Source organism: Pteropus alecto, unplaced genomic scaffold (genome assembly GCF_000325575.1).
Source record: "Pteropus alecto unplaced genomic scaffold, ASM32557v1 scaffold76, whole genome shotgun sequence".
Taxonomy (NCBI): domain Eukaryota; kingdom Metazoa; phylum Chordata; class Mammalia; order Chiroptera; family Pteropodidae; genus Pteropus; species Pteropus alecto.
Window position 1 is genome coordinate 13,325,696 of NW_006443138.1, and position 27,438 is coordinate 13,353,133.

At 32.6% G+C, this 27,438-nt stretch overlaps 1 protein-coding gene across 1 annotated transcript in view; it reads left to right on the forward strand.

The window, feature by feature from the left end:
• The window catches only part of NAV3 (neuron navigator 3), a 304,118-nt gene that overhangs the window by 269,574 nt on the left and 7,106 nt on the right, over positions 1 to 27,438 (forward strand). The window contains 12 exon segments of the mRNA XM_006923778.2: positions 669 to 841; positions 2,299 to 2,452; positions 3,620 to 3,794; positions 7,108 to 7,205; positions 9,652 to 9,747; positions 10,024 to 10,192; positions 11,383 to 11,618; positions 20,326 to 20,480; positions 21,524 to 21,595; positions 22,197 to 22,393; positions 23,334 to 23,452; positions 27,188 to 27,391. Of these exon segments, the coding sequence (XP_006923840.1) occupies positions 669 to 841; positions 2,299 to 2,452; positions 3,620 to 3,794; positions 7,108 to 7,205; positions 9,652 to 9,747; positions 10,024 to 10,192; positions 11,383 to 11,618; positions 20,326 to 20,480; positions 21,524 to 21,595; positions 22,197 to 22,393; positions 23,334 to 23,452; positions 27,188 to 27,391 (1,848 nt within the window).

Sequence of the window (27,438 nt, forward strand, 5' to 3'; positions counted from 1 at the left end):
CGTGGACAATTTGGCATGCATCTTTAAAAAATACCCTACCTTGGCATGAATGCTATTCATTTTGGCAGTAGGCTTTTATACCTTTTAAAAACAGATTACCTTGTATGTCTTTCCTTTGTGTCTTTTCATTTTAATCTCAAATTTTAAAGAGAAGAAGTAAAACCACTTTCTGAATAGAGCTGTAGGGGATACCAATTCTGGTTTTGAATAGTATGGGGACTGAAAATTTGAATGGAAAATTACAATTAATGAAGTGTTAGGTGAATTTGATTTCATTTTGCTTTTTAAGTTTATACTGTCAGCAGGACATGACTTGATTGTAGCGCTAAAGTGGCCATTTAAAACAAATTGCCTTGAAGAGAGAAGCATTGGGAATGAGATCCCTTCAAGGTATTTAGTTTTAAATGCGTGCTCTGACAGCCATGCCCTTGACCCTGCACTATTTAAAAGCCTTCCATGTTTGCGCTGAGCTGGATTAATACAAGAATAAAACAAAAACACAAAACACGGTATCATTTTTTTAGAGATACTGTGCTGCAACTGTTAATACTCTGCTTATACATACTGACCCCAGGCAGTGGCTAGGATGGCACCTGCAAACTAACGCCCCAAAGCAAAATTCTCCAAGTGCAAATAGACAAGAAAGGTAATTTCTCTCCTTCTTTCAGCTGAGAAGCTCATTCAAACAAGCCTTTGGGAAGAAAAAGTCCACCAAGCCTCCTTCTTCACATTCAGACATTGAGGAGCTTACTGACTCATCCCTTCCAGCATCCCCCAAGTTGCCCCATAATGCTGGTGACTGCGGGGCAGCATCCATGAAGCCTTCACAATCTGCCTCAGCGTAAGTCCTCTCTCTGCAGAATGTTGAAAAAAAAAAACAAAATATATATATATATATATGCTTTTTTTTTTTTAAACAACTTCAGGCCGACCCTGTGCTTATGTTCTAAATATAATCAGGTTGTACTTTCACAACAGCATCATTTGCATACCAGTCATTTTCAGATCTTCCTTAGAATGTCAGACAGCATTTGTTTAGCTTTCATTTTTCATAAATTTGAGTGTTCTTGATCTCATTCTCCACTTTCTTAAGTTATTATTCTCACTTCTTTTCATGTGCATTTGTCCATGTATCTGTCTAACTTTGCATTAAATGCAGGTCACCCTTTGTCTGGCCACCAAAGAAACGGCAAAATGGCCCTGTGATCTACAAGCATAGATCCCGGTAAAATGGAGTGTGATGCATGAAAACTCAAAGATCCAGGTTCTAACCTAGGCAGTGTTCACTTTTGCTTTTTCTAAAATCACTCGCATGCATTTCAAAAATAAAAACCTCCTCTGTCTTTCTGTTTTTGAAGTAAAATCTGGTATCCTAAAGCCAAACTGCAATCCATTTTTCTTTAGTCGTGTTAGATAATCTAACATAGCATTTTTATCATAGCCCATTCTTTGAGACACTTGTACATCCTATATAACTTGAAGAACATAACACTGTTATTTTGTGACCAGCAACCTAGTTCTCACATTTTAAGTGGAAATTATATCAGTTAATATAAAATAAATTTTTTTGACATATTTCCTACAAAACTGTCCACAAAACTACAACAGTAAGGATATAATGTCTATGATCTTTAAGCAGCCTTCATCTAAATTGCTTTGATGGGTTGAAAACTGTGATTTAGTTTCATTAGCTCTGATCCCCTAAATCAGCTGAGCCTAGCAAGAGGATTACATAACATGCATCCATTATTTAAATGTGAAAAACTAATCTCTCTGATTTATTTTCTACAATATTTATATTGAATTTTCATGGTAACTCGAAGATGGTATTGTGCCAAATAAAGTTATTCTTTGCACAGTTTTACAAAAAAAGAAATCAATGTTTTAAGGACATAACTTTGCTTTAAAAATGAATATTTCATATGTTGCAAATAGAGATTTAAGTTCCTTGAAAAATGGTTGAATCAAATATAATAACACTATGAGCCTTCAGCCCCATAAGTATCAGCAACAAGGGAATTTTGAGGATCACTTTATATACAGTAATAATAGATTGTTTTTGTACTTCAGAAAATAGGAAGAAAAGAGTAAAAGAAAAGATAGCTACTATTTTCAGTTTTGAACCTGAGTGTATTACTCTTTGTAAAACTCTTTCTCCTTTTCTCTAGGTTTACCAGCAGCAAATAATTTCTGTACCTGCTGGATAATATTACAGTTCATCCTTTAAAAGAAGCATTGCTTTTCCTAATCCTCTGACTTCCTCCAACCACTGATTTTGTGTTTTGTTTCCTTCTTCAGTATCTGTGAATGCACAGAGGCTGAGGCTGAGATAATTCTGCAGCTGAAGAGTGAGCTCAGAGAAAAGGAATTAAAATTAACTGATATTCGGCTGGAGGCCCTCAGCTCGGCTCATCATCTTGATCAGATCAGGGAAGCCATGAATAGGATGCAGGTCAGTGCTGAAGCACCTTCAAGGAACAACTGGAGAGATTTGAAATGCTGCTTATTTCCTTCCCTTAGTTATTATAAAAACACATCTCACCCTAATCCCTTTTTTGGAAATGTTCTCTGTTTATTCAGTCTTGGCAAATTACTCCTTAATACCGAATGGAGAAATCCAGGGTCGGAAATGGGAGTGCAGACTGGCCAATTGCAGGCAAAGACTATTCAAGTCACTTGTACTTGTGATTGGGTTGACTTGAGAGCTAAGTTTTTAGAGACAGCTATAATCCTTGCTTCTTCACTTTTCCATGATTTACTTTTATGTTGGCTCTTTTCTGTTCTTTTGAAATCTGACTTTCAAACACATTTACCTATTTTCAATTAAAAAACAAAAATAATGAGAAAACTACAGAAATATAACTCAAACTTTCTAAATATGAAAATAAAAGTGATGTAAAATGCCATCTGTAAAAAAAAAAAAAAACAACTTTTGTATTTTTCGGAAGTGTCTGAAAGCTAAATTCAGAACCAGTCTGTGCTCAGCTAAGTTTTCATTTTATTCTTGTAAACCAGTAATCACTTGTACCACAGATGACTGAAATAAGAAAAGCTCATTGCTGAGCATATTCATCTGCCACTGTATATATTCATCGAAAAGCTTTTGTTGCTTTTAAGAGCTTAGTACCCCATTTTGAAGAAACAAAAAACTTTTTTAGATGTTAGCTAGGATTCTGAAGTAATTTCAAATCACCGTATTTATATTGTTTTGCTCTGATTTTCAACTCTCCATGAATTCAGAGTATTACAAATGTCATTATTTGCTCTGAGATTTTAACAATACTTTTAAAATGAGAAGTGTTACGAAGTTTTCAATTATATTATTCTTCATTCGAATGAGACCACATCTTGGAAAACTCAAATATATGATATATTCAAAAATAATTATTAAAATTCTAATGATCAGCGTGTCTATGTTTGTGAATACATGAATATATGTATGTGAGAGACAGAAAATGTTACCTTTCCTTCTTTGAAAGGAAATCTGTTTTCCTAACTTATATATTCACTACAATGCTTTATTTAATAAACAATCTAATTAACTCCAATAAAAGAGTTGATACCATTTTCTCAATCATACCTGTTCAGTTTTTTTTCATGTTTCTCATCTGCTCAACAGAATGAAATTGAAATCCTGAAGGCTGAGAATGACCGATTGAAAGCAGAAACTGGTAACACGGCTAAACCTGCTCGGCCACCTTCAGAGTCCTCCAGCAGCTCTTCCTCCTCATCTTCACGGCAGTCATTGGGACTTTCTCTAAATAATCTGAACATCACAGAGTCTGTTACCTCAGGTGATTGTGTGCACACACCTGCCTGGATCAAAGCATGCCTATGACTTAATGAAGGGGGGAGACCTGGAATTTGGAGAAGCTTACCCACTACTACTCTCACTCATACTCCTTTAAAATCTTAACACTCTAATTCTCAGAAATAGTCCTATTTTTCTCATGTAAATTTATTCTACTTTATTATAATTTTAGAAAAACATTCCCTGGGAAAGAAAAACAGTCCCTGGGAAAGAGCGAAAGCCTTAGAGATGTGGTTTTTTCATATCATTTTTGAGAACTACTTCCTTCATGATTACAAATAGGATAAGGAAATAATATTCTCAGTGATGATCATTAATGCTCATGAATATGATACCAATAACCCCATACAATTTTATAGTGTTTTAAGTTTACAGTTCCCATTTACAACTGTATCAGGATCTATGCCTAAATTTGACTAGATGATCCTGCATAAAGTTGCCTAGAGAGAACATAATGCTGCTAATCTTCTAGCCTGAAGCTCTATTAAATTTTCAACAAACAAAAAGAACACAGTGGATTCTGTTATTATATTTGGTGATACTAATGATGGAACAAGGGTACGGTTTTATTCAGTTTCAAATAGAATAATATGACATAATGTTGTCTTAATATCTGATGAACTGTTCGATCATAAAGCATAACTGCTCCTATGGCATTGAATTATTTTATGCACACAAGGTTTAGTTTAGGAAAGATTTACGTGTAGGTCTGTGGTAATTGCAAAGCACAGCCACCAGATGACGCTTGACAACTGACAACATACATGTTCCTGGGTAACTGGATTTCTTTATAGAAATGGGAAACTAACTTCACAGCTTGCCTTAAATTATACTAAAATATAAAAGAAGATGATGATGAAAATAAAGAAGAGAAAAAGAGACACAGCATGCTAATATTGATGACATTTTTAATTAATCACATCTCTTGCTTCTAAAAAGTCAGAATCTTTAAATTTTACTATTAGATCTGCCCTTCATAATATAAAACGAATGGCCTAAACGTATACTTGCTTTCTTCTTATAAAAAGCAAATGGGAATTGAAAGGCAAGTAGGAACTCCATGAAATTCAGGAAAACAATGTTTATAACATTGACAAGATTTGGGGAAAGGAAATGAATTCTGAAAATAAGCATCATGTAAAACAAATACTAGTAGTCAAGAAAAACAAATGTCATTATTAAATTATCCATAGGTAAAATAAAAATATGGATATATGGTAATAACTTGAATGTGTGAATTGTCCATAATGTTCATCCACACTCTTCAAAAGATACTAAAACAGAAAGAACAAAAACTTTAATTGTGTAGAATCTGAGAGTCCTGAGAAATATCCTATACATTGGCTTGTCATTGATGAACCTGAGAAGTGAAATAGGATTGACACCTAACGGCACTCAGTGCCTATCTATGATCCAGGGCTTGTCTCCTAAGGGAAGACTGCGGTTAGTACCTTATACTTCAGGACAGCTTAATGGCAGAATTTCACTGCCTGTTACATGATTGTTTTATTCCAATGGAAATATGATAAGGTTTGAAGGTGACAAGATTAGTACTGAAGGTAGTTTAGAAAGAACAGCTATATAACAATGAAACTAAAATTGATGTCTGTGAAAGACAAGAACTCATAAAGATAAATATAAAATTAAAGAAATCAAATTTACAATTTCTTTGTGCATTGGACTAAACAGACTGATGGCTAAGATTGATAAGTTAAGGCAATTTAGTGGATGGGGATTTTTTTTTTTAATGTACTTTTTGATTACCTATTTTATCATTTATTTTTAGTCCTATATTATTTTATTTCCTTAATTATTCTTTAATAATGATACTTGTGTCTTAACTAACAAAAAATTTTAATTGCATAACTAGGATACTGTTTTCAATGCCTTCTCTCTTGCTTAGTGGGTTCAGAATTGGAAATTGATAGTGCATTTATGCTAGGGCTTTTTAACAGAAAAACTTTCTAAGGTTCATGAATAATTTTTTAAAAAAGAAAGTAATAGGCAGGGGAGACGATAATTGACAAATGTTCCATTCCTGAAATATAACTGCAGGTTCCATACATCCAGTAAAGACAGAACTTTGAAAAGACACATTTTTTTTTTCTGGTCAGAATTTCACTTTATTGTAACCACCATGGCAGATCTGTTTATTGTTCTCTCAGAATGTTTACAGAGGACCATAACTTATTTTCCGTAAACAAACACAGAAGACCCATACTGCAAATTTGTTTTTCATTTTTCTTAGAGTTATCACTCCTTCCTTTGACAAATTGCATATTCCTATTTATTAAGATAATAAAATCATTTCACTTTCAGAAGCCATTTGATTAAATAATTGATTCTGTGATGGTACAATCACAGCCCTTTTTTCTGTAGGTTTACAGTCGGAGCAGTTGAGTCCTCCCATCACCAGGCATATGTGCTCTTCAGCGCATAACTGAGTTTCCTTTGTCCACAGAACACATCTCCAAATTAAATATAGCTTTATAATAACATTATTGCCAAAGGAAAACATGTATTTTGGATAGTTTACCTTAATAATTCTCCAAATTGGACACTAATCTCATGTAATATATTTTGAAAATTAATCTTTAATCACATTTAAAGGCTGGTGGTTTAAGGTTAACTAGCTTTGTCATGCTTCTGTAACTCTTCGCTGATTACTAGAAATACTATTTTTGTTTTGAAACTATAAATATAAATATAGAGGAGAGCGATAATTAATATACTTCTATATGGAAGTATAATGCCATGGTCGAAATTCAATAACAGTACAGTAATTATAGATATAAGGTAAGCAGTGATATAGATGAATATGTGCCAAATGTTGAAAATAATTTCAGTTGACAGTCAATCTCAGCACCTTTGCATTCATAAATTACATGAGTATTGAGCTTGGATATTTTAGGTTGGATAGAAAAATCAGATTGCTTTTCAGTTTGTCGGGGTTATAATGATAACTGAATATTACTTATGTATTATTCAGACCAGTGTGTAATAGAAAAGGAAACCCCTTATTTCCTCATCAAAAGGCAATGGCCCAACACTTGGGCAAAGATCTTTAGAAGCAGAAATAAATTCTTAGATTGAAATTTTAATACAACCACAATAATTCATCTTCTTGAAAGCTGAAGTTTTTAAAACCAGTTGGGTTAAAATAGGAAGCAAAAAGGCTAAATATCCCATTGCAAGTTACAAAACTATGAGAGAGAAAACAATGGCAATGAACAAATCTTAGCTAATGTGACTATTGTGTGTGTGTGTGTTTGTGTGTTTTTTTGAAAATTTGGTAGATATTTTGCTAGATGATGCTGGTGATGCAACTGGACATAAAGATGGACGCAGTGTGAAAATTATAGTCTCCATAAGCAAGGGCTATGGTCGAGCAAAGGTATTTCTTTAATCTTAAGTTCTTTTTATTACTGAAGACTGAAGATAACCATGAATCAAATGTATTTTAATTTGAATACTCATTCTGATAAATATACTATAAGCAGTGTTTGTCTTAGCTTTGCCTGAATATGTTACAAAAACTTGAAAGGGACTCAAAAGAAATTACATCATTATATAGGTAGAAATGTGTCTCAGAATGTCATGTTCAGTCACTGAAAACAATACTGGTTGTCAGCTATCCTCATTTCTAGAACTTAAAAAAAAAAACACATTGCTTTCTTCGATATAAACATCTTATCTAAAATATTTTTGGGGTGTCACTTTTAGAATACAGGTGATATTTATGATGTGTAGTAAAAATTACTAGAGCTATTTGGTCTTTGTACCAAGAAGAAACTGTAAGCTATATAAATAGTCTAGACACAAGAAAGACATTTTCTACTGAAATCAGGATGACAAATTCCATTGATGCTACTTGTATGTATCATTTTAAAGCAAGCACTTAGCCGATAAGGCAAGTATTTTAATTTTCTGGAATCAAATATTGCCTTTAAATAGGCCACAACATTTTGACTCTAGCACTTTCTTAAAACTAAAAATAATATTTCAAGCTGAATTTGTTGTCAAGTGACCAAGAATACAAATTTGTAAGTATCCAATTTTTTTCTATCAAACATAACAACAAAAAAACTTAAAGTTAAAAAAATTCAAGTATTTAAGTTTGAAAAGTGAGATAACACTTGTGAATTTTTAAACTGAGAAAATATTCCAAGAATTTCAATGCCATAAACTTTCTGCTTACACCACAGATTTGTCTGATTTCAAGTTGGTCTTTATGTGAAAGACTATAATAGTCTCAATAAAGCTTAAACTATCTCTAATTTAAAAGCAGCTGCTTATAAAGCATTGTATGAGAGTCCATTTTGACTGGATTACAACAATATTGTAAAACAAGATTTCTTTTTCAAAATAATTCTATAAGACAATGTCTTTGAACATTGAAAGTAGTTGACTTGGTCTTTTTCAAAAAACAAAAAATTATTTTCTTACAGTTCTGAAGTCCAAGATCAAGGTGCCAGCAGACTTAATTCCTGATCAAGGCTGTCTCCTTGAATTACAGATTGCCACCTTCTCGCTATGTCCTTACATGGCCTTTCTTCAGTGTGTGTACTGGTGGAGAGAGAGAACTCTAATCCCATCATGAGAGACTCACTCTAATGCCTTGATCTTAAAGGCTTAATTTCCAAACACCATCACCTTGGGTGTTATGGCTTTATTATATGAATTTGGGGGGGACACAAACATTTAGTCCATAACAGTAGTAACAAACAAACAAACAAACGAAAACACTATGGTTTTGCTGTGAATTTTTCCACTTTTTCTCGAAAAGATATTGGCTTCTAATTGGTTTATATTTAAGAAATGCTGATAATCATTTACCTTTATAGAGTTAAATGTTACTGATAAAGAAATTTAGGCTTTGAGCAAGCTAAGTGACTTACCCAAGGTTATATGTTGTATGTTGTAGGATCCATGTCTTCTTATACCTGACTCAGTTATTATTCCTCCACATCTTAAAGACCATGTAGTTGGTGACTAGAACCAGGATTGTAATATATCAACTATCTAATTATATCTACTGGTATCATGATCACTATTTCACATATCCATTTCCAACTGTCATAAAAGAGGCTTCAGTATAAATCTTGAATTGTTTACTTTTCCAAAATATGTAGAAATTCCTCAAAATCTCATTCTACAAAAAATATAAATCTGGACTGTTATTTGTATTACAAAGGGATTCTTTGGTTGTTAAAATGAGTCCTGTACATTCTCTAACAAATTCTTTTAAACAGTGAATTTTCTGATAAATTCAAAATGGGACCTGTTTTGTAAATATGTGAATGCCATACTACCATGAATAACTTATTTTTAAAACTGGATTATATTTTAGAGATAATTTAAGTTAATAAATGAAAAAAACTGAGTTTTAGACTTAACAAAGATAAGATCACAAAAATGGTAAGATGAAGTTCTAGGACTCATGATATAGGTCTATCCCATCTCTATCACCATTTCCTTCCTACCACGCTGCTTCTCCTCAGGAATTCACCCACTGCATTAAAATGAAAGACTATTCTCTCCTGGCCCTTTCCCTTCTACTGAACAGGTCATGAATCAGTTTTTCTTGATCATATCATCTCATCTATTCTCTTTCTTGTTTTTGTTGCTATTGCTGTTACTTTATTTATTTGGTTGATTTGTTGGCATACATTTAATTTTATATAGTCCAGTGTGTATATCTATTACTATAAAATCTAATGGCTTATTAAAATTTTCATCTTAGTCATCACTACATTAATATATTTCAGAGGAAAATATAGTAAGTAGTAAGACAAGAAACATGATAGGTTTTTATCTTGTTTTACTTTGTTCTTGTTTAGGATCAGAAGTCTCAGGCATATTTGATAGGATCCATTGGTGTTAGTGGAAAAACCAAGTGGGATGTCTTAGATGGTGTAATTAGACGTCTCTTTAAGGTAAGTTACGCAAGATATCCTGCTATTAATTTTTACATTTGTTTCATTATAGATACTTACTTCCCTTAGCTTTAATAGCATAGACATTTCTGCTTTTCCTCCCCTCTGTTTCAGATATCAAGGAAAGCTTTCTCTCTTTGTGCTGTTCAATATTAATAGTACTTATCCATTTCTAAAATTCTTGACAGCTGCCTTCATATCCTCATGAGTGTTGTATTTTTTGTAGATGAGTTGAATGTCTGTTTTGACTTCCCTTTTTTGTGTGTACCATTTTAGGAATATGTGTTCCGAATTGATACATCCACTAGCCTTGGTCTGAGCTCTGACTGCATTGCTAGCTACTGCATAGGAGATTTAATTAGATCCCATAGCCTAGAAGTGCCTGAACTGCTGCCTTGTGGATACCTTGTTGGAGATAATAACATCATCACTGTGAACCTGAAAGGTAAAAATAAAAATGAAAAAGCACAATTGTATTTTTTTAACCAATATTTTTTTGCTGTTTTCCTTCAAATTCTCATATTTAAAAACTATTTTAACTACTTTAATAGTTTTGGTATGAAATGAGTTGTATTTGTATTTAAAGCAAAAACACAGCTTAAAACAATAAACAAGTAAATGAGATTCTTTGGGTTTTTGGATGTAAAACTTGGAATGTAATTTTGAAAATTCTCTGAGACACAAAAAAAGAATGCAATTTAGGGAATTTCAAATTTCTAGGTTTCTTCCATTATCATCTTTCATTTAGGGAGGATTCAAAAAAATTATTGAATATATTTATCACTATATGTATCACATATCACTATATGTATTTTAGAAGTAATATATTTATCACTACATCTTTGATTTTAAAATATGTGTACCCAATAAATACCCACTGGGAAAAGAGAATGGAAGTTAAGAATCAGGAATGAAAAATTCTGTTTCTTTTGCTTTGAATGATGTGGTTAATTATAGGCAAATAGAATATCTAAAGTATACTTGTCTCCATAATCCATTGTTCATACATGTTAAAGAATCAGAACACATTTATATAAACTATGGATTAATAGAGGAATATGTCAATATTTGGTTTTATGATTAAAGTAATCGTGTAAGTAAAAGGAGATACTGTTGCTCTCCTTCTTAATTCCTTGCTAAATATCATGATATGTATTCTTCATAAGCTTAAGCGGTTGTACTGCTGGGATGTATAATGAGAGCTAGACAGAAATAAAGAGGAAAAAAAGGAAGAAGAGGGAAGAGCATATGTATACACATATGTATTTTATATTTTAATCTTTACATTTATTCTTAACAAAGCTACCACCTTCAAAGGAATGAGATTTTATGGTAGAATTTTTGTGATGCTGGCATTTCTCTATGGAAACATAAGTGGGAAACATGAAGTAGACAGTGGAGGGAAGCCTGAGCAGAAGGAAATGGCTTGTATTTTTTGTATGTTCACTCTGTCTTATTACTGAGGTTTTCTGTCTTAAAATGGCACCACATACTTGTGGGATAGAAATAAGGAAATTATTTTGCAAGTGTGCATTCCTACGACTGACAAAGCTTTGTTGTCGGTGGATACTATATTTTAAATTCTAGCTTGTGTAGAACAGTAAGGCATGCTATTCCCTTTGTTTCTTCCTTCAGGGGTAGAAGAAAACAGTTTGGACAGTTTTGTTTTTGATACGCTGATTCCTAAACCAATTACCCAAAGATACTTTAACTTGTTGATGGAGCATCACAGAATTATACTCTCAGGACCTAGTGGTACTGGAAAGACCTATTTAGCAAATAAACTTGCTGAATATGTAATAACCAAATCTGGGAGGAAAAAAACAGAAGATGCAATTGCCACTTTCAATGTGGACCACAAATCAAGTAAGGTAAGTCACAAACTCCTACACAAACGGTTGTTATTTATCCATAAGTGTCTTAAGCAATTAATCTTTAAGATTGTGTAAAGCTATATTGTACATGGAAACATATCTTCTCTTTGTCAAAAACTAGAATCTGGTAGATGACTAAGCCCTGTTTCATGAATTTGAACAAGACTTCTATTCAATACCATTCAGTTATCAGGTACTTCACAAGTATTGGGAATGTACAGAAGAAAATGACAGTATTATCTAATTTCTCTTGAACATCTATTAGAGTAGAAAGAGATTTGTGCAAAGTGCTACAGATGCACGGGGAAAAATAACTCTTCCTGGAAGAATTGGAGCTTTGTAAAAAGCCAGTGCTTGGTCTGGCTCTGTAAATTTGGGTGTCGTTAGAATATTTGAGGCAGAAATTATGGGAGAAGCAATTGCTTATATCATATTTCTATAAGATTTCTGCTTAGACATCTTAGAAAATTGAACAATATTCCATTTCGCCATCAACTAAGATCTCATGTACTATAATAATCAACTTGAACACTCTCAACTATTGAATAGGTTTGAGAGTCTATAAAACCTAGCTAGTACTTTCATATATTGCAAGTAAAATTTAAAAATCCTAAATAGGAGATAGTTGATGCCTAACACTAGACTTTGCCTGTAATTATTCATTATATCATCAATTACCTCAACCCAAAGTTCTTTTAGGAAATCACATGTGTTATAAGCAATTCCTTGAGGGAATCTACATGCTACTGGGTCATGTAATTTTTCCAAAGATAACCTGGTTAGATAATCTAAACTGACTCTGTATTTCAGAAAGCTCAGGCCTACGAATTTTAAAAATAAACATGACTCCCAAAACAGGTAAAACCCACTGAGTTCTTGAAATAAACCCAGACATGTAGCTTAGTGAACAAAAAGTTCTTAATGGTATGGACAACTATATACTAACAAAATGGACAATCTAGAAAAAATGAAAAAATTCTTATAAACATGCAAATTACCAAGAATGAATCAGGAAGAAATATAAAATCTGAGTAGACCAATTACTAGTAAGAAGATTATATCAGTAATCAAAAATCTCCCAATGAATATAAACATAGGACCAAATGACTTTACAGGTGAACTTTACCAAACATTTAAAGACAAATTAACAACAGTCCTTCTCAAACTCTTCCAAAAATCAAAGAGGAGAGAACACCCGCAAACTCATTTTATGAGGCCAGAGTTTTCTTGTTACTAAAAACAGAAAAGGACACTACTAGAAAAGAAAATAAACAAATTCAACAACATATTAACAGGATCATTCACCAAGATCAAGTAGGATTTATTTCTGGGATACAAGAAGAGTTCAACATATGCAAATCAATCATGTGATACAACACATTAATAGAATGAAAGAAAAGAATTATATGATCATCTCAAATGCAGATAAAGCATTTGAAAAAATTCAACATAATAAAAAAAAACTTAATAAATTAGGCAGATAAGAAACATCGCAACATAAAAAAGGCCATATATGGCAAGTCCACAGCTAACATTATGCTCAATGGTGGAAAGGTGAAACTTTTTCTCTAAAATCGGGAACAAGATAGGGTGCTCACAATCACCACTACTATTCAACATAGTACTGTGAGTCCCAGCTAGAGCAATTAGGCAAGAACGAAAAAAGAAAGAGAGAGAGAGAGGTGGTATCAAAATTGGAAAGGAAAGAGTAAAATTGTCTCTATTTGCAGATGACATGATTTTATATATGGAAAATCCTAAAGACTTAATCAAAATCTGTTAGATCTAATCGATGAATTTACTAAATTAATAGGATACAAAATTAACATACAAAATCTGTAGCAATTCTCTAAATTAACAATAAATTTTTTTGAAAATGAAATCCCATTTACAATAGCATCAAAAACAGTAAAACACTTAGGAATAAATTGAACTAAGATGAAAGATCTCTACTGTGAAAACTATAAGACAATGATGAAAGAAATCCAAGAAGATACAAATAAGTGGAAAGGTATTCTGCGTTCACAGATTGGAAGAATTAATATTGTTAAAATGTCAATACTATAAAAAGCTACCTATAGATTCAATGCAACTTCTATCAAAATTCCAATGGTATTTTTTTACAGAAGTAGAAAAAAAAAACAAATAAAATTTGTATGGAATCACAAAAGACCTCGAATATCCAAAGAAATCCTGAGAAAGAAAAATAAAGCAGTAGGCATCACACTTTCTGATTTCAAACTATACCACCAAGCTATAGTCATCAGTACCTTATGGTACTGGCATTAAAAAAAGGCACAATAACTAATGGAAAAGAATGGAGAGTCTAGAAATATACCCAAGCATAGATGGTCAACTAGTATTTTACAAGGGAACCAAGAATACTCAATAGATTGAAGACAGCCTCTTCAATAAATGGTGCTGGGATGACTAGATATTCACATGTAATAAAATGAAACTGGACTCATATCTTATACTACTCATAAAAATTAACTTGAAATAGATTAAAGACTTCAATATAAGACCTTAAACCATAAACTCCTTGAAGAAACATGAGAATAAAACTTCTTGACATGGGTCTTGGTAATGATTTTTTGGATATAATACCTAACGCACAAGCAACAAAATAAAAAATAAACAAGTAGGACTACATCAAACTAAAAAGCTTCTGCACAGTAAAACATCAACAAAGTGAAAAGACAACCTACAGAATGGGAAAAAATGTTTGCAAACCATCTAGTAAGTGGTTAATATTCAAAAGATATAAAGAACTCACAGAAGTCAATAGCAAAAAAACCTCACGAGTAATCTAATGAAAAAATAGACAAAGGACCTGAAAAGACATTTCTCCAAAGAAGATATAAGAAAGGCCAACAGATACATGAAAAGATGCTCAATATCACTAGTCAATAGGGAAACGCAAATTAGAACCACAGTGAGGTATCACCTCATGCCTGTTAGAATGGCCATCATCAAAAAGACAAGGAGTAACAAATGCTGGCGTGACATGTGGAGAAAAGAGAACCGTTGTGTACTGGTGGGATTGTAAATTGATACAGCCTATTTGGAAAACAGTATGGAGGATCCTCAAAAAATTCAAAATAGAACTACCATGTGATTCAGTAATTTCACTTCTGGAAATATATCCAAAGGAAAAATTAACTCAAAAGATATCTCCACCCCCTGTTCATAGAAGTATTATTTACAGTAATCATGACATGCAAACAAGCGAAGTGTCTGTCAACAGATGAAGGGATAAAGAAGTTGGAGTACATATTCTAAATATTTCCTTGAAACTCAGCAACTATTCTAATCGTGGTTGAATCACTCATTCTCTTTTCAATTAAAGAGAAACATGGAACCTGAGGCAGAGTATTTGACTCTTCCCTAAGCAGAAGTAGGAAGAACACAATAGTTTGTTTGCTTCAGCCTGCATTGTTTAATGCCTTCTGTGAATTCTGGGTCTCCTTATATCTTTATTATTTTTAACAGATTTCTTTCAGCCAAAATGATGAAAGGATTGACATTTCTTAGTCATCCTCAGTGTGATTTTTGGTTTTCCCTCAATGTTGATGTGACAGATTCTTTAGAGGTTACTTTCTTTATGAAAAAAAACAAGTGGTTGGAAAATAAGAGAATAGATTTATTAGAGGAAACCAAGGCATTCTGATAAAGTTGGGTATCACTTAAAATCAAGTTTTGAATCAAATAGATTGATTTGGGCTTCATTGGGATGTACTTTGATACACTAAAACAAAATACTTTAATTTATATTAATTATAAAATTTGCCTCACTCCAAAATCAACTGTTATATATGTTCTTTTTATTTCAGTTAAAGAATGTTTAGTGTTTAGAGATATTCTTATCAATTTTATGTGTCCTTTAAATTTTTTTGATCAAATATTTCCAACACTCTTATTTTCTACTTTTTCAGAATAAAATTACTAGGTCAGTTTAATTTTTGTTATTCTAAAATTATTAGGTCAGTTTAATTTTTGTTATTACAAAATAATGAAAAATAAAGCATTGCTGAGAGTATTTGAATACAACTAATGATGCTAGGAAACAGTAATAGGAAAAAAACTCATAGAGAAATCATGTGGCATTCAGCACCAAGAAAACGCAAAATGCAACTAACATGTTTATTGTTTCTTTATGAATGAGCTATCAGTAATACTGGATACAGAATTGTTGCCAGAGAATTTGTCCAATTCTTGCCAAATTGTGAGAGAATCACATTTTTGTTTTGTTTTATTTGATTTGTTTTGGTTCAGTTTGATTTTTATGGGGGTGGTAAGTGAGAATGCTATAAAGGAATAAGATGACAAGATTGTGTGAGGGATACCTGCTAATGGTGTAGAGTTATTAAAGTAAAGTGTGAATGAGGCATGAAATAATAAATCCTTTCCCTGAAAAATGGGGCTTTATAATTACTGACATGCTTTATACTATGCCATAGATAGCAGTGAAGAGATAAAGCCAAAAGGCACTTACTGATTCCAAAATATCTAACAATAAATCATCAAGTGAAAAAAATCTTTTTATGCTTTTGGTACCTCTGCATTTTACATTCTGTCCCTCTTCCCACTCTTCAAGCCCTCCTTCAAGCTGCCAGCTGGAATATTTTGATTGAGAGCAGTACACATAAGCAATTATCCTTTGTGACATCTGATATAGTGGGCCCAGAAAACTAGAGATGGTTTGAATAAAGAATTTTTAGCCAGCTGAAGCCACTTGGAATGTTAGGTAAAAAAAAAAGGAAAGATCAGAAAACTGGACTTGGCAGATTCATTTTTAGTGTGCCTAGAGTCAAAACTAGAGAAAGCAATGTTCAACAGTTTTTATATAACTGCTATTTTCTGTGTATATTTTCAAAGTATGAGATTTATCTCATTATCAAACAGATAGATATACCTGTTTTATTCTGCTTCAATAGATCTTGGATATGAGACTTTTAATACTAATGCATCGATACTAATCTAAGGTTTTACCCCAATTAAGCTAGAGTGAGAATCGTGATTTCAAAAAGGTCTGAAAAATTCTTAACTTATGTGACAAAATTATTTATGCCGGCTGATTTCTATTTGTGATGGGTCCATAGCTTTCATTAGATTCCCAGAGGGATCAATTACTCTTCTCAAGATGAGAGAAAACCACTATAGAACCCAATGGCCCCACTTTTCTCCAAATCACCCAGTGATTGCTCAGTTACCAAATTCAGTGCCCTTTGTTTCTTTCCTCCCTCCCTCTCCCCACCCCACCAACTCATGTGTAGCAAATTGCTATAGTCGATCTCTCATTCTAGAAATTCTAATTTTTATGATTTTCATTCTCTTCTTGTTTCCTTCCTGTTGTACATAAAGCTCCTTCTTAAGTCTCTTTTTCTGACTACTCTTCCTTCACCTACTGGTAAATGAAAATATTACCAAACATTCTGTTCTCTCCCATTTCTGTTCTCATCTGGATGACTCCCTTAGTTTCACCTTGTGTTGACTCCAACTGGACACTGTTAGACAGACCCACTCTCCCAACTGAAACCCTTTCTATTAGCTTACAAATATGTTTATATTAGCATACTAAATACATGTTTAGAAATGCCAATCTCAACCCGGAAAAACAAAGCATAAACCTGTGATTTGTGATTATGACCACTATTATCATCATTCCATCCAAATTAACCCTATCACTGGACTACTATAATTGTTTTCTGACTGCTCGATTCACAGCTTCCATCAAATGTCCCTTCTCTCTCTTTTTGTCTTTATCCTTTCACCTCATGGAAAATAAAGTATCTTTTCATAGTTAACATTGGACTACATTACAATTCTGCAGTTTTTGTTTTTTCCATTGCTTTCTACTCTAAGTCAAAAATCTTCCCGTACTTCTACTATCCTTAATGAGTTCCATAGTATGTCTCGGCTTCAACAATTTCAGCATTCTTTTGACTGGTTTCTCTTCCTCTTTTATGATATACTTTCCATGCTTTGAAATCATAATTTTGACCACATTACTCAGATTCCAGAACACTCAATGTTTTATGATTGCCAATAGGAAAATTCCAGTAATCTTATTAATCATTTGAGGTTGCAGACTTTCCAAGTTATTTACCACTATTTACATCCACAAAACATGTTCTACTAGCTTTTTTCCTACACAGATATCATACTTTTGTGTTTCTGCCTTTGATTGTTCTTCTCCCTGCATTTGGAAAGCTCTTCCATTTTTAAACATCAAAAACATTAATCAATCTTAAAAATTAAGAGTTAAAAGCAAGTTATACTACCACCAGTCTTTCCCAGGAGCTACGAATAATTCTTACATGTTCTGAACAAAATCTTTGATTTCTACTTTTTTGAAGTAATTTATTACTTTTTACTGTGAATTATATATATAGACATGCCTAACCTGCTTCTCTGGGCAATATGCTTTTTGAATGCTTTTTCATTTATAATTAACCATCACATCCTTTACATCTTTGTTTCCTTTAATAAATAAATTGCTCTTCCCAATAAAAAAAAAAATAGTTCACAGTTGTTTATATGGTAACACCCAAATTCTTCTGAATGGATTCGAAATCTTTTCTGTTTTCTTTCATTGCGATCACCACTATCATGTACCATTTCTTTTGCAACAACTGAACACTTATTACTCCCCCAAACACATCACATACTCATACAGTCCACCTTTCACTCTTTATTATTTAGACTCCAGTAGTTTTCCCCCTGTACCATTTTGTTCTCTGAAAACTAAGTCTGGGTTAGATGACTCTCTTAACTTTCCCTGTCATGTTTTGTGCATTTCACTTATCACACCGTATTGTGATTTACTTGTTGACCTGCCTTTCTGTATATCAACTCTAAGATCTTGGAATGCAGAGGTAAATCTCTGAATCCTTTGTGCCAGCGTACCTGGCACATAGTAAGTGCTTGCTAAAGATGTGTTGAAAGGATAAATAACAGCATACTTATCATTTGGAATTCAACTTATTATTTAGGATCCATCTCACATTCCACCTCTCGGTGAAGTCCATCAGGATCACCCAGTTGAAACTAATCCTTCTCCCTTCCTACAGGCTGAATCTCTTCTTTAGCCTCTCTCATGTCATATTTCGCACTGCATTTGTAAGCTCATTAGTTATGTGTGTGCCTACCACCCTTCCAAGCCCTGGTATTACCTTCTCCAGAAGGCTTTGCTTGACATTCACCAGCTAGGCAAAATCTCCTTCCCTGATTTCTCATAGCTCCTAATACACTATGACATCAAACGATTTACCATATTTAAATTTCAGTCTCTAATGTGACAACTCTTAAAGACTATGGGGTGGGGTGGAGTGGGTGGGGGACATTCTAATTACTCTTTTTAATCCTTGTGCCCAAAAAAGTACTCGATTTAGTTCAGTTCATAATAAAGGTTAAACTTACTTGAACTTATTTTTGTACTCCCTGGGTCTTGCTCTAGGGCTATGAACATAGTAGATAGACAGTGAATATTTTATAAGTGAATGAATGACTTAATATAGCTAGATTTTTTATATAAATTCCATTTTTCTTTTAAGATACATGAAATTCTCCAGACTACCGGATTAAACATAGCTTTTTATATAGTCTCTAATTTAGGCAATATTTATTCTATGCAATTGGCTCAATAAAAGATAGATGTCTATTCTTTAATAAATTGTATATTTGAACTTAAATGAATATATTACTAAATACCTCAAAACTCTGGTTACTTTAATTTACCCTTTCTACTTTCAGTTGTAAAAGTGGTATTACAGACAGAGGGAGTTGCATCTAGGGTAAGAGGTTTACATATTTACCTGGCTACAAGAAATTGAGATCATGGAATTGTTTTTTTAACCCTGAGTAAGATTTACAAATTGAAAATGTCATTGTAAATATGCAAATATTATGGAAATGTTCTTACTGATTAGGAAAATTTTAAGAAACCTAATTATGTTCCTAGCCTCCCCATCTGTGAGAGCAGTCAATCAGCAGACTAGTTATCATATTTAGATTAATGCTATTAGAAAGGAATACTACCTGTAAAAGAACCAAGAAGCTTAAGAAATGTCAAAAGGTAATGTCAACTGCAAAATATAACAAATTTTGTTGCTGTTTAAAATGATAGCAGTTGCACGTGGATTATAAATAAATAAGTAGTTTCAGATGCACCCCATTGAAATGAATTGGAATTAAAATGCTTAAAGTATTAGTGAAAATTTAGAGATGCTATGAACATAGTAGATAGCGAATATTTTGTTAATGGATGATTAAATCCATTTTGGATTTAATCTATACTTGGGATTATAAGATTTGCTAAAATTCACTTTTACCACAGAAATAACAAAAACAACAATGAAGTCTCAATATTTGTAATTTATCCTAAGAACTCATATCCAGGACTCTCTTTTTATTTTTCCTTAGGGTAGAAAACAACTAAAATATATGCCTTTGTGTTTACAGCTTTATATTTGTTGCAGGTGTTCTGTACTAGCTTTTCTCTTTTCTCTTTCCTTTAAAAAATGTATACTCTCAGCATTATATGTTTTTTTGCTTTTAGAACAAGGTTTTATATCAATGGATCTGTGAGTTTTAATCAAAGCCACTAGATAAAAGACAGAGTGCGCTATTTCTAAAATATGAATTTGCTTGCCAGTGGTATAAATTCATCATTGATGTGTTTGTTTTCTTAATTTTTTTAAAGGAATTACAACAGTATCTAGCAAGCCTGGCTGAACAGTGCAGTGCTGACAATAATGGTGTCGAGCTCCCAGTTGTAATAATTCTCGATAATCTTCATCATGTGGGCTCTTTGAGTGATGTCTTCAATGGCTTCCTCAACTGTAAATATAACAAATGGTATGCTTATGAGATATTGTGAATGATGAAATATAAATAAAATGGTGATCAAATTTGCTTTCTTGGGCCTTTATACCTTTTAATACCTATAATGAATGTCATTAATTTGAGAAGCTTTCATTAACTTTACCCTATATTTCCAAAGAATCCCTATGTATTTCTCAGAACTGCTATTTATTCATTCAACAGCTATGTCCCAGGCATTTTTATGGAAACATGATTTACTTGATGATGTTAGTTTCTGCAGATATGCTGGAGGTCTGGGAGACTAATATCAATAATGAAATGTTTTTGAATCAGGGAAATTAAGAACTAGAGTGAGGCTTTAGAGCCCTGGTTTCATTCTTAGTCCATATCAAAGTTTAAATCAGCCTTCCAATAGAGATAAATTTGATACATTCAGATATACCTCTCTTCATTAACGAGTCTAATTTCTAACTATTTAAAATAAAAGAAAAGTTTAAAGGAGTTTTTAAAACTCTGAAAACCCACCTAAGATATACTGTAGCATAGCCTCTAAAAAAAGGACATATAAGAGCAATAACATAAATATTAATTTTAATGGTGCCAGTATCCCATTAAAACTAATCTCTGCTAGAGATTTTTTAAATGTTTAAAATAGATTAGCATAAAATAAATATTGAAACAAGAATACAAATTTTCTTGTGTTATTAAGAACCATTAAAATAACTATGAAATAATAAAAGAGGAAAAATTAATGAATTTGATTATAAGCATGAGTCATAAGATGTTAGAGTTGAATGAGACCACTATGATTATTCTGTCTAATCTTTTTATTTTACAGATGAGTAAACTCAGGCTCAGAAAGGAAAAATGGTTCACCTAGGATACCTGAGCTGAAATTAGAACACCAATTCCTAATTTCCAGTTCAATGATTTTTGTCATTTTGCAACCTAACATTACAAAATTACCCTTTTAAAGCCTTATGACAATGGAATAATCATATTTATCTAAATTGTTTTCTAAGACAATTTAATATATTAATCCGTTTGGCCTTTAATATATCTACATTTTTTTTCAGTCCATATATTATTGGAACAATGAATCAGGGAGTTTCTTCATCACCAAATCTAGAGCTGCATCACAATTTCAGGTAAAAAGATAAATTGAATTTTTTTGTTAGTTTTATTTTAGGTTTTGTTGTTGTTGTTTTTGTTTTGGTTTGGTTTTTTGCATTGTCTTTTTCTGTTTGTTTGGTTGTTTTTCCATTTGTACATTGACAGATCCTGCCTGTGGTGACCTGTGGTGTGAAAATAATTCTCACTTCTTACGACACTACGACACTCCAAGCAGACATTTCGTGATCCTCAACCTGTAATCAGAAGTGTTTCTTTAAAAAAAAGAAATGTTTTTCCTGCTCACTATGTCACCAGCTAAAGTAGAGCACTTCTCTTTTAAATGTGAGGAATGTGAAGAGAATTCCTATTTCAGGATTCGTGATTCTTCTACAGAAGAGTGCTCAGCGTGTATACACCCACACACTTCTGACACACATGCGCTTCTCTTTAGTTTAAAAAGAAAAGTTAGTTACATTATAGCTCTAATGCTAATTAACCTCTTAACTTCTTTGAGCATTAAAATGTGGCCACCAATTGAAATAGGAATATTATTACTTTATATTGGAAAGATAATTGTGATGGGCCTAAATCTTAATTTATGTAAAGATTTCTCTTTTTTTTTTTTTCTTTTTGTAGGTGGGTACTATGTGCAAACCACACAGAACCAGTGAAAGGCTTTTTAGGCAGATATCTTCGAAGGAAACTGATAGAGATAGAAATTGAAAGGAACATACGCAATAATGACCTAGTCAAAATTATAGATTGGATTCCTAAAACATGGCATCATCTCAACAGCTTTTTGGAAACACACAGTTCTTCTGATGTTACCATTGGTGAGTTCTAAAATTACAATATGCCATTTTCCAGGAACTAAGAGTACGTGGTAAAGATGGCCAGATTGGATGGTAGTAAATAACAAGTAAAGCTAGTGTTTTCTAAGCTTCTAAAGATTTGTTTCCTTTTTTCCATTTCAAAGTTTACCTTATTCTAAGCTTTGATCTTTAATTAGATTCATTTTGTCTAACAGTTATGGTTTTCTAAGATATTACTGAGATCAAATAAATTTAATATAGACAAGTATCTAAAAATCAGATAAATATTTGAAATAAATTATATCTGTTTAGAGTATCTTTTTATGCTGAAAACAAATTTTAGCTAATGACACATATCAAATATAGTTGTGAGATAAGATTTTAGAGATAATTTAAGAGTTTTATATTTTTCATGGAGACAAAATTATTGGAATTATTTCTCTTTAGTTGGCACACACAAGAGTTTAGTTTCTTTGCTTTATTTCACATTCCTTCTTAAGTTGATTATAAAGGTCCTTTCTCCATTGTTATCAATCATAATGACATACTCATTAAAGATATAGTATAGATTAGAAAGAATAATTCTACAATTAGAATCAAAAGACCAAGGCTGAGTTGTACTTCTGCAAATAATGACATATTTTATATTTGTCAATTCGTTTAGCACAAGTTTTGTCATTTGTTAAATAGGGCAGGTTGACTGGATTATGACCTTTAAGGTTTCTCCTAACTCTAATATATTGTTTTAGATTAAGATTTTAGTGCTAAACAAAAGGAGAGTCCAAAGGAGACTGGGTCTTCAGTAAAACATACTTTAATAATAATCAAGCTGGCCAAAATTAACATTTTCTAAGAATCCTGTAAGAAATATATTAATTCCTTCAAAATGATGTCTAAATATGTGTTTAGATTGTTAACTTTAATGATTCTCAAAAATATTTGGTTATTTGTTTCTTCTCAGGTCCTCGACTTTTCCTTCCTTGCCCCATGGATGTAGAAGGTTCTAGAGTGTGGTTCATGGATCTCTGGAACTATTCTTTGGTTCCTTATATTCTGGAGGCAGTGAGAGAAGGTCTTCAGGTATAGTACTCAATTTTCTTTCCTGTTTGAAAAATAAAGCAAATATATTATTCATTTAAAAGCAAAACACATTCATTTCTCTGCATATTTATGAAGCAAACTAAAAACATGAGCTGTATAAATATAGTGGTAAACTTTTAAAAAGCAACTAGTATGTTCTTTAGTTGCTAGTATGCTGTCCTAAAAATAAATATTTAGGAGAAAGAGAAAGCACAGTTATTCCAACAACTATACATTTATGGCCAAATTTATTGCCCAAGGGTATTTACAGACTGTTTTTATTGAATAGCCTGTTAATTGCACAATTCTACATCTTATAAGACTGACATGTTTACACAGGCCTTGACCTTTTATTCTCTTACCATATAATTTGCAACAAGTAGTTTTTGTTTATAGGTTCCTTGTTTTTAATATGTCTTATTGTTTAAATCCCTTTAACATCATTTGGGTTCTTTATTATTTTTGACAGAGTGCTCTAAATTGTCTCTTTTTTTTCAGCCTATGACAAGCTGGTTTAGCAACATCTCTGCTTTTCTTCTGAAGGCCTGCAATCAGCCCTTCTATTTACCCTTAACTAAAAAGTCAAAACATATCAATAATAAGAAAACTGTTTCTTCAGCAAAAATATGTTATCTCTTTGCATCCGTCATGCTATTTCCTTAAACTGGAGTAGAAATTTCATGAAATTGTAAAATTGGAAAATTTAAGGTTGAATCTCGAATATTTTGTTGTGTAATTACCCAACTTATTGTAAAAGAATCCAGTCTTCTTTTCAATAACTCAGCCAAGGTTTAGGCAGTTTTTGCTTAGGCATCTCTATTTCTGGTTATCACAACTGCTACTAGAATTAAGATAGTTTATGCTTTCTATATTCTGTCATCTGCAATACTATATTGTCTTTGTTTCACTACCTAAAGGATTAGTTATCTGATTTTCTTTCTTTTAACTTCCTTTCACAACCAGGTTCTCATCTAAGTAGCATGGCAGCATTTAGAACTATTGTGATCGTTCTGATGAACATGATGAATACTATGGGGATGGCTCTGAACACTCAGAGATAAAGATTCTAGACAATGCTATTAATTGGTTTTACTTCAGATTTAAATAATCTAATTTCATATTTTTAAGGGTATGAACCAATCTTGCCCCAAAAGTGGCTCCAATAAAATAAAAGACTATACCAAAAGTATTATTTTTCAGGTATAACATATTACTTTTCAGGATTCCCTAAAAATATTATGCTACCTAAGATGTGAGTCAAGTCTCTCACTTTCAACTAATTATACCGCCCAAAAAAGATTTTAATGTAAATTTATTTATAATATTCTAAAAGTAATAATTTTAAAACTTAATATTTAAATGAATTATTTGTTCTGTAGATACAATTTCAGAATTAATAAGCTATTATTCAAGTTTTTAGATATGAAATGCTCATTTTTTCAATTTGTTTGCTAATACATAGAAAGAAAAGCTTTTTAAAAACTCAACTAATAATGATTAGCTTCTTTAGATCTCATTTTTTAAAAGTTCATGAATTTTTAAAATATTTAAATCAATATTATTTATAAAACACTATTCTGAGAATTGTAATTCTATAAAGTTTCCATTTGGGCAAAAGTATAACCACAAAAGCAATACCAGTTTCTCAACTAAAACTGAAAGATACCTTCAAATTATTTTTGAAGAAGGGTAAAATGCCTCAAGCCTCTTGCTGTTGTTCTGAATGTTTAGTAGTAGGTTAGTGTGAATGCTGAATCAACCATGATATAAGGAGTAGGAAAAACCAGTACATGGGAGAGATAAAAAAGAAAAACTCTTTGGTGGATAGACAGTTTTCATTGCTGCTGAAGGATGTGCTTGACGAGAAGTACACTGGCAGATGATATCCCTGAGGTGGTCCATATATGCCTTCTGGAGGAGCAGGAAGAAAAAGAATCACATGTGTCATGAACCATTCCCTTGCATCTACGGGCAGCAAAGAACCTTGAGTTGTAGCAGGAGGTGGAGGAACAAAGCCTGATTGCAAAGACAAAAGGAATAGAAAAATCTCTTTTTAAATGAAGGCTGATGCTTTGGTGAAGAACCATATGGGGAATATACTCTGCCAGATGTTCTAGTTGGAAAAAAAAAAAAAACTAGTGATGCAACAGATTTTGATTTTTATTCTGGTGATTCTATCTTTCTTGAAATGTCAACAATTAGTTTATCTCAATCTGAATATTTAAATTTCTCTTCTTTCAATTATTTTTTAAATCTATTATATTCGGAAATACAGAATTGGGTGTGTTTAGCCTTTTATTGGTCATCTCCAATTTTGCTGTCCTTGACGATTCTTTAAAAGAGTGCCATCAGTTGATTCTAGACTTTTGTATTCTTTTTGTAACATTTGCTTTCCAAGAATTACACATTTTTCTTACATTAGTTTAAGTAGTATATAGCAAGCTGTGTTTTATATCCTCCATAAAGTAAGTTTTTAACTGAAAGAAAACATCTGCTCCAAAACAAGAGAATTCTTTTAAAAATGATTGCTCCCCTTCCCATCTTCTAAGAAATGCACAGATACCAAGATCTGGACTCTGTATTTGTTGCTGTTGTTTGTTTGTTTGTTTGTTTGTTTTCTTTTGTTTCATTTGTAGGCAAGGCTTCCACAACCACATACAATTTTTCCAGGAGAAACCCAAAAGACAACTCCAAGGTGTCACTGTCCACCATTTTGCTTTTGTCTCATTAAACCACAACAAGCCCTATAAAACATCTCACAGTATGCCATCTGGGACCAGATGTGCACCTGGTGATCAGGATTGCCCTCAGTAGAGTACATCAAAGGGAGAGGAGAGTAAATTAAAGAATTGGTGCACCCATGTTACCGCCCTCCTAATTTTAATTTTTTTTTCTCTCTTCCTATGGCCCTTATACTTTCACAAAATCCCATCAACCTGTCTCAGTATGCCCTTCCTGGTTTGGTTTTAACTTTGTTCCCAGTTGAAAATTTTCCAGACATCTCTCGGCTTCATCTTTTCCCTTCTACTCCACTGTTGGTCCTTTAACCAGGCCTTATCATCTTTTTATTATTGACTTTTTCCCTCCATATGAGTCTTTACAAAGCTGATGCTTTCGTTTCTCATTTTTTCCTCCTCTTTTACTAGTGGCCTTATAAATAAACATCTAAAAAGCATTTTTACAGGAAGCAATGAGATTATTAAAAGAAGTTAATCTGAGGAAAATGGTTATCAGAGAAAGTATTCTTAGTCTCAAAGGAATTTTGAGTAGAGCGAATTAGAGAAAAAGAAGTCTCTTTTCTTTTATTCATCATCTTTCCATAGTGCATTGTGGTAGAGAACTCTGTTTAGTGTCTAACATGGCTTTTTTCAATTCTCCATAACTGGATCTTTTCTTTCTCAACTGTAAGTTTTCTTTTGATTTGTAAAATTATTAATAAAGATAAATGTGGGCAGTCATTTCAACATGTTCTTTAAAATAAACCTCCCTTACACGCTCTCCCAAATGCTGGTTATCTATCCTCAATGTTCAGCTTTATTTTGTCTGGCCTTTAAGTTCAAAGTGAGTTATGTAGACAGCTATATATTTAAAGCATGGAAAATTGTATACGTACAGTAATTCCCTTGAAAGTCCTGTAAAAACTCTATGTATAAATTAATCACTCAATTAGTAGTCATCTTTTTTAACTAGGTAGAAATGCATTTTATATGTGCTAAATATGTAATCCCCTTTCAGATGTATGGGAAACGAGCCCCTTGGGAAGATCCCTCAAAGTGGGTGCTCGATACATACCCATGGAGCTCAGCGTCCCTGCCTCAGGAGGGCCCAGCATTACTTCAGTTGCGGCCAGAAGATGTTGGGTATGAGGGCTGCATCTCCACTAAGGAAGCCACAACCTCAAAGCACATTCCACAAACTGATGTGGAGGGGGATCCCCTGGTAAGAGGCCGATGTGTGATTCTTCCTCTAGAATCTTTTTTTTTTTT